This window comes from Corvus cornix, chromosome 12 (genome assembly GCF_000738735.6).
Source record: "Corvus cornix cornix isolate S_Up_H32 chromosome 12, ASM73873v5, whole genome shotgun sequence".
Classification (NCBI taxonomy): Eukaryota; Metazoa; Chordata; class Aves; order Passeriformes; family Corvidae; genus Corvus; species Corvus cornix.
In genome coordinates this window covers 6,515,478-6,532,661 of record NC_046342.1, presented here as the reverse complement: position 1 = coordinate 6,532,661, position 17,184 = coordinate 6,515,478, and the positions used below count along the sequence as shown (strand labels likewise).

General features: G+C 46.4%; 1 protein-coding gene across 5 annotated transcripts in view; it reads right to left on the bottom strand.

The window, feature by feature from the left end:
* Positions 1 to 12,689, bottom strand: part of USP4 (ubiquitin specific peptidase 4) — a 40,409-nt gene extending 27,720 nt beyond the window's left edge. For 3 of the 5 annotated variants that reach the window (XM_039558838.1, XM_039558839.1, XM_039558841.1), the window contains exons 1-6: positions 12,566 to 12,689; positions 12,288 to 12,445; positions 11,908 to 12,038; positions 8,355 to 8,481; positions 7,708 to 7,853; positions 7,449 to 7,510 (exon numbers count right to left, since the gene is read on the bottom strand). In XM_039558838.1, coding sequence (XP_039414772.1) covers positions 7,449 to 7,510; positions 7,708 to 7,853; positions 8,355 to 8,481; positions 11,908 to 12,038; positions 12,288 to 12,445; positions 12,566 to 12,672 — 731 coding nt within the window. In that variant the 5' untranslated portion in view covers positions 12,673 to 12,689. Of the gene's footprint in view, positions 1 to 1,852; positions 3,810 to 4,977; positions 6,129 to 7,448; positions 7,511 to 7,707; positions 7,854 to 8,354; positions 8,482 to 11,907; positions 12,039 to 12,287; positions 12,446 to 12,565 lie in introns of those variants that run through there. The other 2 variants (XM_039558840.1, XM_039558842.1) reach the window with 2 other exon arrangements.
* Positions 12,690 to 17,184: the final 4,495 nt, after the last annotated feature.

Below are 17,184 nucleotides of genomic sequence, written 5' to 3'. Positions count from 1 at the left end.
AGGAACAACTCTCCTTTATGTTTCCAATCTAAGTCTATCTGTGACACTTCTATCTTTGCAGCCTGATCTACCTGATTGTTGTTTTGGTGCTCCTCATTAACCCTACTCTTGGGGACATGGGCATCTACATGGCAGACTTTCACAGCTGGCTTTCTTACTCGGGCAGCGATGTCTTTCCACTCTTCAGCAGTCCAGACTGGTTTTCCCCTATGCTGCCAATTAGCTTTTTCCCACTTTTCCAGCCATCCCCATAGAGCACTGGCTACCATCCCTGAATCAGTGTAGAGGTATATAGCTTTGGCCACTTCTCTCTTTCAGCAATGTCCAGGGCTAGTTGAACAGCTTTGAGTTCAGCAAGCTGGCTTGATCCACCTTCTCCTTCAGTAGCTTCTGCAACCCGTCGTGCGGGACTCCATACGGCTGCTTTCTACTTTTGTTTCATCCCTACAATGCAACAAGAACCGTCAATGAAAAGAGCGTAGCGTGTGTCGTTTGATGGCAGTTGGTTGTACGGTGGAGCTTCTTCAGCACGTGTCACTTGTTCTTGTTCTTCTTCATCACTGAGACCAAAGTTTTCACCTTCAGGCCAATTTGTGATTATTTCCAAAATCCCAGGGCGATTCAGTTTTCCGATACAGGCGTGCTATGTGATGAGAGCAATCCATTTACTCCATGTGGTATTGGTGGCATGGTGGGTAGAGGGAACCTTTGCTTTCAACATCCACCCCAGCACTGGTACTCGGGGTGCCAGGAGGAGTTGTGCCTCAGTTCCAATTACCTCTGAGGCGGCTTGGATTCCTTCATAGGCTGCCAAGATTTCCTTCTCTGTTGGGGTGTAGCTGGCTTCAGATCCTCTGTAGCTTTGGCTCCAGAAGCCCAGTGGTCGACCTCGAGTCTCACCAGACACCCTCTGCCAAAGGCTCCAGGACAGACCATGGCTCCCGGCTGCAGAGTAGAGGACATTCTTCACTTCTGGTCCTGTCCTGACTGGGCCAAGGGCTACGGTGTGAGCGATTTCCTGCTTGATTTGGGCAAAGGCTTGTCACTGTTCAGGGCCCCAAAAGAAATCGTTTCTCTTGCGGGTAACCGGGTAAAGAGGACTCCCTGGGGGGACTGGGCTCACAATCTGGCTATACTCGGGAATGTGCATTCTCCAAAAACCTATGGCACCTAGGAAAGCTTGCGTTTTGTTGGTTGGTGGAGACATTGCTGTGATCTTATTGACGACCTCAGTGGGAATCTGACACCATCCGTCTTGCCGTTTCACTCCCAGGAACTGGATCTCTCGGGCAGGTCCCTTGACTTTGCTCTTCTTGATGGCGAATCCAGCTTCCAGGAGAATCCAGATAACTTTCTCCCCTTTCTCAAACACTTCTGTTGTGGTGTTCCCCCACACGATGTCGTCAATGTACTGCAGATGTTCTGGTGCCTCACCCTTTTCTAGTGCAGTCTGGATCAGTCCATGGCAGATGGTGGGACTGTGCTTCCACCCCTGGGGCAGTCGGTTCCAGGTGTACTGCACGCCCCTCCAGGTGAAGGCAAACTGAGGCCTGCACTCTGCTGCCAGAGGAATGGAAAAAAATGCATTAGCAATGTCAATAGTGGCGTACCACTTCGCTGCTTTGGACTCCAGCTCATACTGGAGCTCCAACATGTCCGGCACAGCAGCGCTCAATGGTGGAGTCACTTCATTCAAGGCACGATAGTCCACAGTCAATCTCCATTCCCCATCAGACTTGCACACAGGCCAGATGGGACTACTGAAGGGTGAGTGGGTCTTGCTGACCACCCCTTGGCTCTCTAGGTCACGGATCATCTTGTGGATAGGAATCACAGCATCTCAAGTTGTCTGGTACTGTCGGCGATGCACTGTCGAGGTAGCAATTGGTACTCTTTGTTCTTCCAAACAGATGGGCTCTCTGATAGTCCAGGCAGAGTGTCCAATTGCTTAATGCCCTCTGTCTCCACAGCAGCTATTCCAAAAGCCCACTTGAGTCCCTTTGGGTCTCTGAAATACCTGCTCCAGAGGAAGTCTATGCCCAAAATGCACGGGGCCTCTGGGCCAGTCACAATGAGATGTCTCTTCCACTCATGTCCGGTCAGGCTCACCTCAGCTTCCACCAAGGTCAAATTTTGTGATCCACCTGTTACACCAGCAATAGAAACAGATTCTACCCCCACATGTTGCAATGGGATTATTGTACACTGCGCACCAGTGTTAACCAAGGCATCATATTTCTGTGGTTCTGATGTACCAGGCCAACGAATCCACACAGTCCAAAAAACAGTTTTTCCTGGCCTCTACCTGGCTAGAGGCAGGGCCCCTCTACGCCTGGTTATCCTTCTTTCCCTGAGCCTGCATCTTAGAGGTTCCTTCATAGGAATCGGACATGTCATCGTCTTTTCCATCATTTCCGGCAGTTTGGCTACAGGCAACTGGAGCTACTTCCTTTTTGGTGGAACTTCCTTTCTGAGACTTGCGCTCCTTCAATTCATGCACTCGTGCTGCCAGAGCAGAAGTAGACTGTCCACCCCACTTCCTCATGTTTTCCCCACTATCACACAGGAAATCCCACAGCTCACTTCGTGGGATGTACCTTCTCTCTTGGGAGCGTCCACGTTTGGTATCAGAATCTCTGCTCTGTACTGCCAAGATTTGGAGAAGGCCCTCTTTGATCTCCTCCTTGAGTTCCTGGTGCATGTTCTCTATCTTATCTTCCAGTTTCTGCATACGTGTTTCCACAGCTGAGACTCTTGCATGTGTTGGGCAATGCACGGAATCTGCATATGCTCGGAGCTTTACTGCCATATCCTCCACGGTCTCACTCGCAGCGTAGTTCGGTTTCATTATTGCTATAGCAGAAGCGTATTCTTGTGGCCCAAGTCGCGTGAGTTTTCGCCACATGAATGGACTAACTCTGACCCGGTCTGGACTCCTCAATCCTGGGTCATCTGTGAAGACAATCTCTACCACCCCTAGTTCTCTCAGGCACTGGATCCCTTGTTCTATGGTCTTCCACTGGGTTTGCTGCATATAGAGATCATCTTCACACAGATATCTATCCCTTGCACCATTCAAGACCCGTCTCCAGAGACTGGCAGAGTCAGCCCCCCTTATCATCGTTTGGTCGATAACTGGGTCACGTGACAGGGATCCCAAATGCCTCACTTCAGCACCATCCAGCATTACATCATCACCTGCAGCATCCCAAATACGGACCATCCAACTTATTATGGATTCATCAGACCTTCGGGTGCAGTCCTTTCTTAAGCTGTGCTTTATGGACATGGACTCAGTAATGGTTTCTGTGCCTGAGTCAGTTGATGGCTTTGAGGTTCCTTCCCCTGCATCATCATCATCATCTTTCGCTGGGCAATCAGTTTTGGTTGTGTGCTTTTTTCTCGTGACAGGAGCCACTGTCAATGGCTTAGACCCTCCATCTGGTTTGGGCTGGCTGTCTGGTTTGGCTGCAGTCTGAGTGACTGGGGTGTCTGCAGGCTTTGCTGATTCATCTTCCTGCCCCTCTACCTTTACCTGCTGCAGTGTGCGATAGGCATATGCCAAAGCCCAACATATTGCAATGAGCTTTTTCTTATTAGAATTGTCATTGTATTTCTCTTTCAGATATTTTGCCACCTCAGCTGGTTTCTGAACTTGTTCAGGGGAGAAATTGCAAACCACTGGGTCAGAGAATTTCTTCAGGATTTGGCCCATATCTTCCCATTCCCCACACCACTCAGGATTTTCCACCGCTGGGTCAGGTGTCTTGGCAGTCACCCTGGAAATGTGAGCTCTTATTCTAGAGAAGCTGCGAATCATATAGAGGAAGATTACCAGATTAAATACCAGGAGGATGATGTCTTTGTTCAATTTCCCCTGGATGGTATTCTCAAAAGATAACCTATCAAATTTAAAGGGAAGGGAAACCCCATCTCCTCCTCTTCTAACAATCTGGGTGCAATTACTAATAAATTCCCAAAACAGGCTACTGAAGCTAGGACTGGGGTTAGGACGGAGAAACCACATATCATACACACTTCAAACAGCTGCCTGTACCTCTGTCAACTTCTTATAAATCATTATCACTGAGCACAGCAAAATAGAAATCCAAATTCGTGCCTCTGCTCTGCAAAAATTCCTTATCAAGGATAAGATCGGACTAGCTTGCAGATAGGCAAATAGGCCTAGGGACCAGAAAGGCACTAGTACCTTAAACAAGCCTACGGACCAGAAAGACATGAGTACATCAAGCCAGAGAAACGTTATGAACTCAACCAACATGGTGACTATTTTACCCCAGCACAGAGTAAGTAAATTCAAACCAAAATGTAATTAGCACAGGCTTTTCACTTTCCTTCGAGCCACGCAGTTGGGCGCCACTACATTTGTGCCGGTTAGGCCAAATCTAGAAATATATCCCCTGAGAGAAGGCAGGCTATAACCATCCCTCCCACACCAGGTTCAGGAAAAAATAAATCTTCCTCGCAGGAAAGTGAAAGAGATAAAAACTATTTATTTAACAAACACACAGGAAAAGGAATAATGATGCTAAATAATAAAACCTCTTGATCTGCTGAGAGAAACCTGGGAAAATTTCAGAGTCCTTCCATAGATCTCTCTTTCCCCCTCCTTGGAGCTGGGACAGGGTGGTGGGCCCACCTCCAGGGCCAAGGCCTCGGTGGAAAGTCCTCCCAATGTATTCTGATGTTGAAACAGTCCAGCAGGAGAAAAGGAAAAAAACGAAGTCCCAGGAAAACAAAAGTTCAACTCTCCAGAGGAAAAGGAGCTGAGGGAAAAAAAACTGCCGAAAGCTGGCTGGAAAGGAAAAGCAAACTGGGCGCTTCCCTTCCCTCTCGCTCTCCTGCCGCAGCTGAAAAAAAGTCTCTATCTCTGTGTGACCTTGAACAAGCTGCAAACTGCTTTGAAAAAGTTTTACTCAGTTTTTCCTTCCCCCTCTCAGGCTCAGGATAAAGGCATAGAAAGGCACAAAAATTAATTTCTGGGCAGAGGGCAGCGATATGGGATACACATCATAAAGTCACCCCAAGACAACTGCACACAAAATATTTAGCCCAGTTGCTGAAGGAGTCCTCTGAAATCACACAGTGTCAGCGCACAGTGCCATGAGTAAACAGAGGAGCTGGAAGAGGAAACAGCAGGAAAATTCTAGCTCCAACCGAAGAACCAAAAGGTATTTTAGTGCTGCATATCGCAATGGGAGAGAGATAGCTACCAGGGAGATGATAAATACAGCTTCACTCCAGTTTTCAAATACAATACCTGATGGAAAAGGTGTCATTTTTAAAGATCTAACATAACTTCTTGTTTGCTTTTGCTAAGAAAATTATATCCAAGATTAAAAAAAAAAGTGTGCTAGGGCTGAAATGGAATTCTGCTATCTCAGGACTTTATTTTGGGAGTCTTGTAAGTAACAATTTAAGAGTACTAAGTTCTGCAGAGTCATTGATAAAATCTTGCTTGAGAAACAAAGTATGCCTCTAATTTTGAAATTCCTAGAATGAATATAATCCAACCTCTCTTCTGAAACCTTGTCTAGAAGTAAAAGCAGTTTCAAACTACAGTAAGAAGAAAGTAATTTGTTCTTTAGGGAGCAGCAAACTAACAAACAGCAGTGGCCAAGCATAGGTTGAACATACCACCCAAGGACTGCTGTGGAGTTTTAGAGCATTTTTCCTGTAAAATGTCAGCCAGATTGATGGCTGGGGAAACACAAGGACGGCTGCCAAACCAGTGGAAAAGCTATTTCCTCTGGTAGGGGGCCAGTGCCTCTGACAAGCAGCAAGTGGAGGGGAAAAATCCTGATGACACAGAACCCACCCACCCCATTTGCACACACACTCTGCGAGTAGGAAGGATATGAACTCCCAGCTTTCCAGAACCTCTTCTGGCACTTGGGCAGTGAGGCAGGTGTTCACCATTTCTCTATCAACAGCAGAGAGCTCTATATCCTGTTTGGTGTATGTCATCAAAACTCTAAATTCAGGTAAAACTCTCTCATAAGCTTTCAGTATTTAAAGTGATGCAGTCCAGAAAAAAAACTCCAAATATTTAAGTTCCCCATGTATTTTCCGCAGCTGAGAAATAGACCACTGAAGCAGAAGTTTACCTAAGATAGGATAAAGCACAATACAAAGTACAAAAGAACAGATAATCCTGTATGTATCACTTAACACAATTCTTTCAGCCACCATTATCAGCACCAAGTCAAACAATTGCACAAGTTTCATGTTATAGTAAATAAATATTTTTATGTCATTAGAAAATATTAATCTGCATACCAATAACCCCTTTCATTTATGTATCACTAGAGGTTAAATCAAAGCCTTTACATATCAAGACTAGCTGCTGACAAAGGACAACCCTGAGGCCTGAGAATGCTACACAGCTCCTTTTCAGCTTTGCTTCATGTGGAAACAAAAGGTTATGACTGGTCTTGCACAGCTGCTTCTTCCATACTGACTGTCAACCAGGTACATGATATGAATGTTTAGCTGCTTCTCACATGATACTCCTACAGAAAGTTCTCTGTAATCCCATGGGCATTTTCCTGATTCATTTACACAGTGTGATCTCTCAAAGTACTGCTTCGAAATAGGTTCCACTGATCTATCTGATCAATTCTTCAAGTTTAACACTAGTGCATCTTGATTTCAAATGAGAGCACTTGGCAGCAAGTTCTGTAAGTTAACTGTATTGTACAGAAAAGCATTTTCTTTATCAATATCAAGTCTGATGGCCCCTGGGATGGAACTGAGTGGGCCATCAGACAGGTAAAGTCATCAAATTCTATTTTCTACAGTAGGACTTGATATGAACAAGCAACTACCATTCTACACCATTCACTCTATACACACAATATTTCACTAAGCCCTGCAATTACCCATCTCTTCTCTAAATCAGACGGCACTGAGAGAATCTGTGTCATATTTACAGGCTTCTATAATTGTCTCTTGGTGGGGGGAGGGGGTTGGTCAGCTATTTCTACACCCTTTTCAAGGGGGAACTACCGGAACTCTGAGCATTCACTACTGGCAGGTTTGGAAACACACTCCGAGATCCCTTTTGTTCTACAACAGCAAAAGACAGGTTATTTGTTTCACTGTGCAGAGGTAGCTTTTTAAGCAGACTAGTTCAATGCAAATAGCACTTTCGTCTCCTAAGCACTACAGAAACCTGAAGCTATTTAATCCTCATACAACCTGTTTGAAACAGGCTTTAAAACACAGACTCTTGCTAAGAAAAGAAACCAGCAGCAGAACCACTGAAGAATATTTATATTTGAGATTTTCTCTCCCTGAAAATAACCAGAACAAAGCAAGCCACAATGGCCAGTGATAACCAGGCTTCCACAGAGAACATGTGGTCACTAAAGCCTAGCAAACAAGCTGCACAAAATAACAGAAACCTTTAGAACATGCTTGCTTACTTTGCCAGGCAGTGCTGTCCAGGCCACGTGCCATCTTCATTTTTCACTTCTATTAAAACAACCTGAAAGAGAGTGCAGGTAATAAAGGTAACTGCAAGTCTGTTAGACATTTTGCAAAAGCATTAGCAAATCCCATTGTCAATGTTTGCTCAAAGTACATAAAGGCAAGTGAAAAAAAATACACATCAGCAAAAGCACTACACGAGACCAAAAAAAAAAAAAAAAAAAAGAGAGAGAGAGAAAAAGTTATGTCCCTTACCTGACCCTGATAGAGCCCTGCATCTTGCACTGTGCTATCCAGCTTGCTGAGCTGCTCATAAGTGTTACTCATATACCTGTTCCATAGCCTGGTTTCCTTCTCAGCTGGGATATTAAATAGTTTTCTCATTTCTTTCTCGATGGTAGCTGTTGAGGAAAAAATAAAAACACCAGAATTCCTAAAACACGAGTACTTTTGAAAAAACACTAAACTCCTTTAACAAGGAGGTACATCACTTATCCTTCAAGATCGTTCAAGCAGAAAACATACTATGGAAGTTACAATTGTTCATACAGTTTGTCTAATATGAAGTCTGAAAGAATGAAAAACTTCTGTTTTCAATCATGTATTAGGCTGTCAAGCCCTCAAATCAATAACATGCAATACACTTTTGAGAACTTTCTGCCCAAAGGCCAACTTCTGTTCATTTGAAAACACAGGTTCAAGTTTTCAGTTATTACTGTCAAGTTGCCCATTTCAGTTTAGTGATGTAGATACAGGACAGATGACATTCAGCATTTTTACATGTGAAAAATATAGCAATGAGAGAGAGAGAAAAGTCAGGTTTACTCCAGTCTGGAGGTTCTGGAGGATTACGTCTTGAGACACCCACAGAGCACAGCTTTATCTATCAGAGAACTACTTACCAACAGTATCTGCCTTGCTGAAATGGCAGCTGATGACATTGTTGGGATCGCTGCTCTCACACAGTTTCAGCTCCAGGAGATAAACCTCAACCTTATAGTGCTTCACAAACAGCCCATACTCCACCACCTGCACACAGGGAACAAAGCAACACAGAGCTGCAATACTGAGCAGTTCTCCAAAGTACACAGTTCTAAATACTGTGAGCCTTTTGCAGTATTGCAAGGCAAGCCACAAACTGAACACGAACTCACTCCTAGATTCAGTCACCAGCTTGTTTGGGGAGTTTTGTTTCCCAGTGCTTTCCTTCCACAGTGCAAAGTTCCAAAGATCCATCATCACAGTTGAACTGACAGTGTCAGCTAACTACTCATGAAAAATATTTGATCACACAAAGCATTCTAGAAAAAAATTACCTTTTGCCTCTAGTCTTTGGCTAAGTTTTATATAAAGAAGGAAACCAGGCTGGAACACCGGAGCAAAATCTCTTCTATCAGAAGAAAGCAAACCAAAGCATTATTTTTCTGCATGGTACACAGAATGTGTCTCATTACTCTCTCCTAGCAAGAAGAGAAAAGTACCTCTGAAGTTGTTTTGATGACACTGCTTTATTTCAGAGTACTTTTCAAATCAATTTTGCATTTGAGAGAATATTCCAATAGGTATATTTACCCATGCCATTAGCTTCCAGCATATTTTTATTGAAAGGTTTCCCTAAGACTAGACACCACTCATCACCTACAGACCCTAAAACACATTATGCCAGAAAGAAAAACACATTTCACAGGCCAGTTATGAGACAACCGCGGTGTAACAGAAGGAGTAAGAAAAAAAAAGAAAACCCACACCTCAATCCTCTCCAGAGTTCTTGGCAGCTACTAAGCCACTGAAATTGAGACCACATTTCATTGAAAAAGCTGGTATAATTTTTAAGAGTAACAGAGTTTGAGAGGCACTTGGACAATGCCCTTAATTTGCTTTAACTTTCAGTCAGACCTGAATTGGTCAGGCAGTTGTACCAGATGATTAAGTCCGTTCCAACTGAAATATTCCATTTTATTCATGTGACACCAGACTTGGTATGATCTACACCTAACATTTTACAGAAAAAACTACCCAGCTTTAGAAACAAACCAAGAATTAAGATCTAGACTTATAGTGACAATTCCACTAAATTATGCTTCCATCTTCTGAGGATTGTTGCTTTTAGAAGGTTGTATTAGATATGCAAGGTGCTTTAAAGGTAAATAATTCACAAACACGTTCAGGAAGATCTTCAGTACTTTGCTGTTACAACGGAAAGTAAAGTTCCCTGTTTAAACAGCTTCTTGACAGGCAGAGCAGACTTCTTTTTAAGAAAGCAAAGAAACCAAATCAAAAGTTTTCCATTTATTTTTCAGAATAAATGTCACTAAACGTGACTTCCTGTTCTCCAGTATTCTGTAGTTAGAAACAAATAAGAACCATATTCAGAAATCAAAGAACTCTTTCCAAGAAGTTCCTGATCAGATCATTGTGTCCGTTAGGATGGAGGAATGGAGACTCTAATCACCTGCAGATGTCTTTTAAACAGCATCTGACCAGCTTCCTTGTTCTTTGCCCAAGTACAACTCAAGTCATGCCATTGGACAGCAATTTCAGCATAACTCAGCCGCTGAGGAAGCACATTAATACACTTTCCAGTGGGACTCTATAGATGACTGCCCAAAAACATGTTTTGAGACTATCAAAAGAAACCTGAACAACAAATAAATCTCATCGAATCCTCCTGTACTTGGCTCTGATCATCTGACACAGAGATGGAAGAAATATCTTTTAAAGCTATAAAGATGCCTGAAAATTGCTTCCCAGACCCTACTTTTATGGATATTTTAATGTAAGAATTACAGTTGAACCATCTTTAGGAAAAGGCTTAGAACATTCAAGGACCACAAGTTTAAGTGCTTGACTTTTAATGCTATCTGGGGAATACTGTAACCAGATACTGCCCACATTCTACTCAAGTGCAGTACTGCAGCTTCTATGTCTCACTGACCCACTCTGGATTTTTGTAAGAGGCTGTTACATCCCACAAACCTACTACTCTGCTATATTTTAGCATCTTCTTAAATATTAAAACTCCCTTCAGTTACCAGGTTAACAACAGAGACTGACAGTTTCATAGTAATTCAAAACTTTAAAAATTTACACTTAACTGGACCCAGAATAACTTGACATGTTAGGGCTGTAAACCAGCACAAGCTCTAAGCTCTACCCCCTTGGTTATTACAGCACTGAAAGCAGCACCAGACATCCCACGAAAAGACGGCTCATGCAGTTAAGCCCAAGCGTTTCCCCAACAGCTCCCGAATCTCTTGCCAACTTTCCAATTTTTCAGAAAAGGGAGTGTGCAATAACATGCCAGGTTTTGTGAAAGCAGTTAGGCAGTTCATGAAGGAAAGCTTCCTCACTTGGAGAGGCAGTGATCGTAACAGTACCAATCCTCCCTCTCAGTGCAGACTTGCAACTCCTCAAGAAGTTACACGTTTCTCTAAAACCACATCTCCTTTACATGCTGTAATTATTTTCTCCTTCCCTACTTCTTGCTTCCATGGGAGTTCTGTCTACTCAGCTGAGTGAACCTGAGGTCACCTGGTGATCCTGGGTTCACTCAACAGTCCTGAAGACGTCAGAATTTCTTACTACATATAATTTCTAGCCCACACCAAACAACAACATTCCAGTGCCACTGATAAGCACTTCCTGATCTTACGTCCCTTCTGGTGACACACTTTCCTAGGTCTTGCACACCTTGGAGTAACGCTTACTTACAACATAGTGCTACTTAAACATAAGTGATGTTAATTCTGAACATTGTATCAACACTTGGTGTAGTGATCAGTCTTTTAATGGGCTCCACAGACTGGCACTGCTCTATTTAGTCAGTGCAAAAACCTAAGACTAAAATAAAAATAAAAAATCTTTTACCTATGCACATTTCCAGGAAAAAAAAAAAAAAAAAACAAGCAACTTGCCAATTTCACCTTCCAGAACAGGTTATATACCCAGAATGCATATACGACTGCATTTGTCAACCAAAAATATGACTTACAGGACAAAACCACATACCCACCTCTTAATAAAGATTTTAGAATCACACAGTTTTGGAAGAGGAAACAAGAATCACCTTAGACTCTAGAGGAAGTCCCTAATCCATCTCTACTAAAAGACCCATTCTGTCCTGGAAGATCTACAAGTTTGACTAACAACTTACACATGTCAACAAAGTACAAACTATTCCATGCAATATAAAAGAACTGTACTGGTCCAAAGAATCACAACCAGAACAAGGTTCAGGGTTCTCCCCCCAAATAAACCATTAACTCAGAACACCTCAACATTCAGGCATTTCAGCTGAAATACAGGCAAGTTGTTCTTTCAGACAAGGCAAAAAGGCCTCAAGTTATTATCTCCAAAGAGCTGCTTAACTGGCATCTGGCAAAATCAACCATCTAAGTTTGATGGAGATCAAAAGCTGAAGCCAGGATGAGGAGAAGTTGATTCAGCCATACTTACTTTCCTCACAATAGGCTGCTGCCCGTCTATGCAGCCGTACCACGCTACTAGTTTGTTCCAGGCTTCGGTGGGCACCAACACGTAATCCAGCTCATCAATGAGGTGTTCTTTTAAACTCTGACTTTCTGGATCTAAAACGGAGACAGACGGAAGACAGCAGGGCATCAAACAGCGCGTTCTCTTTTCCAGACCCACACATGTACTGCCAGGACACCAAGAAACACCGGCGCTCCCAGGGCAGGCAGAGCCCGGCCGGTCCCCTCGCGCACAGAGCGGGGCGGCCGCGTGCCCTCTGCAGCGCTCGGCTTCGAAAGCGAAAGCAGCGCGGGGAAGTTCCGCAGCCGAGCCCGAGCGGCGGCCCCGCTGCCCGCAGCACTCACCGCCGAACAGGCCCGAGTTGTCGATGGGCCCCGGGAACAGGCCCGCGTTGTCGACGGGGCCCGGGAAGAGGTTGGGATCGCCCGCGCCGAACATGTCCCAGCTGTCGAAGCCCACATACTTCTTCCACTGTTTGAACCACCGGCTCTCCACCAGGTACCTGCAACACACGGCACCGCCCGGCGCGGCCCCTCAGCGGCGGCGCGGCCTGGCCCGCAGGCCCCGCCGCCCGCAGGGGAGGGGGACGGGGAGGGAGGGGAGGAGGCGCGGGTGTGCTCACCAGGACTCGCCGGGCCGGAGGGCCGTGGCCAGGAGCGGCCCCAGCTCCGCCCGCTGCTCCGCCGGGTCCGGCCGGGCCCGTTCGCCGCCGGCCGCGGCCGCCGCCATGTCCGTGCGCGAGACCCGGCGCGGGCGGAGGTCGGAGCGCGCGCGGGCGCGCGGGCGGGCACGCGCTGGGCGAGTGGGAGGGACCGGACCCGCCCCGCCCGCGCGCGCTCCGTGACGGGGTGGGTGGGGCCGCGCGCGCCATGGCGGCGGCCGCCATCTTGCGGCGGCAGCGTGAGGGCCCTTGGGGGATGTAGGAGCTGCCCCCTGAGCGTCCTCACGGGGGCCGCGGGAAGAGCCCGGGGAGCAGCAGGACTCACCCCCGCGGGGATGGACGAGGGGGCTTCGTGGTCGAGAGGCTCCCGGGCCGGCCTCTTTAAGTCCTCAAATACAAACACTTCTGCGAACCCTCTGCTCCCTTCTGCCTCTGTAGCAGCACCAGCCCAGCTTTCCCCAAACTTGCTCGGGGTGGCTGCTGCCAGCCCACTATTCTAGGCTCCAGACATCGTGTACTTCACTTTCTCACCTAGATTCTCCTCCCTGAGTTATGGCTCGGTGAAGATTGAACCCAAGCTGAAACATTTAGTTCTTCATAAAGATTTTCTTTTTCTCTCTCCCGGGGCAGTGTCTGACAAAACATGTGGCAGAACCATTTGGCTGGACTGTGGTTTCTGTTTTAGACGCTCCATTTTCTCACACGGAATAACCAGTCAGGGCGTTGGACTTCAAATTGTTACGAGAATAAACAGGAAAACGGGTCTGTGTGACCGACTGGGGAGTGCTCAGCAGTTTGGGAATTGTCTCAGGAGAGAACTGCTCAAGGAGATTTAAGCACTGATCCCTCGAGTAGCCTGGCCTGTGCTGTTCAGGCACCCTATCCTTGAGAAGGGCGGGGACTTGGGAAGAATTTTAAAAACCTGCCTTAAACGGATGCACCAAAGAAATCCCTTCACTTTAGGTGAAAAACAGGAAGGGCTGATGTGGTGGTGCTGTGACTGCCTGTGCCAGGAGCGTTCTGGGAGCAGCGTGGGCAGGTGGGCTCTGCCAGCCTGGCACTGCCGCAGCAACCAGGGTAGCATGATAAAAGCCTTTTATCTTCCTGACAGCAGGGCAAGTCCATTCAGTTAACATTGAAAGGACCATTTTCTCCTTCCAGTAAGAGTTGAGTGTTGTTACTTCAGTTTTTCTCAGAGGGCAGGGCCCCTTCGGGCTCTAACACACCCTATTATGGCAAGGCTGGGTGTGTTTTTAAAATGAGTCAGCTATTCTGAGATAGTGTTTGTGTGGCTGACCTCACTCAGCTAATGAATTACTGACTCCTCATAGAAAGTGTGGTAAACAATTAAATGCTTTAATTCAGGCCTTTCTGATTCAGTACAAGGAAATTACATTGCTGCAGTTTCACTGTAGACAGAGGTGTCTGTGTTCTCCTGTCTCCTCAAGCACTTTCCTTTCAGCCCTTGACTTCCTGCCCTGATCTCCAGCTCATCCTGATGAGTGTGAAAGTGGCACTGACAGAAGCAAAACACCCTCAAGTACCACAGGGCTGGAGGCAGGTGTTCCCCACCCGCCTGATGATGGCAATGGTCAAACACAGTGACTGAAAGCTGCCGAGGAGAAAGGGAATTTAAATAGCTGAAAGAACCTTGAACGGGCTGAGTAAGAAAGATCTCAGACTCAGGATGATGGCACTTCTGTTGAGTAGACACATCTGAACACCGCATCTCATCAGACAGGATTTCAGCAGATAGCCCAGAGTTTTGTGGGCAGAACTCTAGGGAATCTGGGAGAGGGAGATAGGGCCAGGAAGGATAATTTTCCTTGGAACTAGTTAACACTCCTGGCAGCTTCAAATATTTGAACTTGTTTAAAGATTTAAGAAGTTGGGAGCTATCAACAATCAGCAGCTAAAAGGGGAAAGAAATAAATCACTGGGAGGGGGGAGAAGTAGGGGACAAACACTTTCTAGGAAGGAGAGAATATATGAAACTTTGATGTGCAGAAGAATGGCAAAACAGGAACACTAACAGAGGGATTAAGTGTTTGCAATTAAAGTGTAGAGGTAGGAAAAAATAGTGTAGGAGTTTAGATGTGACAGACGGGACATGATGAAAGGACAACTTCCTCAAGCCACAGAAGCAACCAGTTGTGCTATTTATTTTAAGGTTTCCCTCTGAGTCAGTCTGTTTCTCTCTGGAATTACAGAAATAGAGCTGGGCTGGTTTATAATCCCTGAGGAATCGCCTGGGATTCTTCATGTCTCCCCTCAGCACAGAGCTGCTGCCTGTGGTGAAACGTTCACCTCCTCTCACCACAACAGCAGCCAAGGTTTAGGTGTGAGATCCTGTGTGGGGGCCGTGCTCCACACACGCCAGACACACGTCACTGCCAGAGAGCCCCAGACTGTGCCCTCTGTGCCACAGCCCCCTGGACCCCAGAGCCAGCTACTCCAGGGTATGCTGAAACGAGATTGGGAATAACAAGGCTGGGCAGCTTTCAGTCACACTGCAGAGTTCCTGCTGGTGTGCTTACACTGGGATTGTTCGTTTCCCTGCTGGCGTGGCTCATTTTTGCCCTGGAATCATGTCACTGTACTGCTTCTGGCACGGTTGGAGCTGTTCTGGAGCTGTTGCTTTGTTTTTCTGCTAGCACAGCCCCAGCAGCCAGAAGGTAAATAAATCCTTTGGCCATAGGCACAGAATATGCACAGTGCAAGGTGCATTTCTGACCAGCAGGCTTGGTCAGAGACCCTTTTTGGCAGGGTGGAACAGCAGCAGGTGTTGGGGTCTGCTCCCTGTAGCTGTCGGGCTTGGCCAGAGCCAGAGACTGGTTGGGAACAAAGAAGGCCCCTCTCAAACGGCTCAAGTTTGGTGAGTCAGGAATGAGGAAGTGCCACAGCTCACATTGAGAAAGATTTTTCAGTGCCCTGAGTTCCTGCTGCTCATGATCCCCTGTACTCTCCACCTATTTCAACATCCTGCATTAATGAGGGAAGTAGACCTAACTGAAAAAATAATCCCTTACACCATGCATCGTCTGCTGCAAAGCTTAAATGGCTGATGAAAACATCCTGTTTTTTTCTATGAAGCTGTGCTGGGATTTAAGAAATACCCCGGTGAGGATTGTGCAATCTGAGTTCAAAGCTCGATGACTCAGGGGTAGCAGCAAGCGGGGTGGTGCTGGCTGGGGGATTTACCCAGTCTCTCCTCAACCTTGAGGGATCCTTGGACATAGGTACAGTAACAAGACAACTGTGAATTTGTGAAGTGAAAAGCTCTAAGCAAGAAAAAAAAAAAGCACCAAACCCTCAAATCCTGAGTGTTTTTATTGTGAAAACAGTGCACTAATGCTTGAAAGCATTATGCCTTCCCTTGGAGAGCCCAAGTTTCTAGTCTGGATTAGGACTCCTCAGTCCTAACCACATTTATAGGTTAGTCCACACCAAGTTTATACTCAGTGCTACAAGATCTTGTGAGGAGTGGCTTGTAATGAAAATGTGCTCACGGAGCCATTTAAGGAGTGAAAATTTTCCTGTAGAAGGAGCTGAGCTACTGGGCAGAAGGATTGCAGGTGAAATTTGGCACAGGCTCATGATTTCCCACGGGAAACCAATCCTAATTCTAGCCATTTAGCAGTAGTCTGTAAAACCAGGATTGCTGAGCAGGGACAATATGTCAGAATTATTATTGAATCATAGAATCATTAAGATTGGGAAAGACCTCTAAGATCATCGGGTCCAATTGTAGCAACCTCTCATGAAGTAATTCTCAGCTCCATGGTTGGGAGGAGTCAAAGAACTGTCAGGGAAGAAGTGAAAAGAAAAAGGAAATATTTCCCGGCACACGTGCACTTGGGAGTGTCATATACAATTCCTGTGCCCAAAGGGCAACAAGGACACTCTGAGGCACAGCTTCTGTGGGCCAAGTGGTTGCATGGGGTGGTATTGCACTGGGAACATGGATGAACTGGTTTGTCACATGATTCCCTGCATCGTGAGGTGCTGGAGATGCACAAAGGTGCTTCAGGTCTCATGGAGGACTGGGCAAGCATGTGAGGATCTGTGTTGGGCCACCACTGATGCAAAATGGGGTAGAGCCAGTGAGGGGGCAGTGCCTCTGGGACAAGGGGAGGGACAGTGGGTGCTGCTCCTGGTCTAGGTCCCCCCAGGCTGCAGGATCGCTCATCTCCCTGCCCCAGCAGTTATCAGCCTGTTGTGGCCTGTTGCTGGTAGCCACGCTGGGAATTCATCAGCCAGTGTAAAACCATCCCCTGGCCATGTGCCAGCATGTTCCCTCTGCAGGGAAGCCTTAAGGGAGGTCCAGTGAGCAGTGGGGCAAGGTCTGTCTGTTCCCTGGTGCCCTCCCCCTCTGCCAGGCTTGTTACACGTGGGGCAGGACACGGTACTGATTCACAGCCTGCAGAGCCCATGCCCCTGGTTTAGTTCAGCCTGACTGCTCAGCCGTGCTCAAGTGCTCCAAGTCTGCCCCCATGAGCACCCACGTGGGCTGACAAACAGGTAACACACCCACCATGTTTTACCCAACTCACCCAGATTTACCACGCCACAGCCTTAAA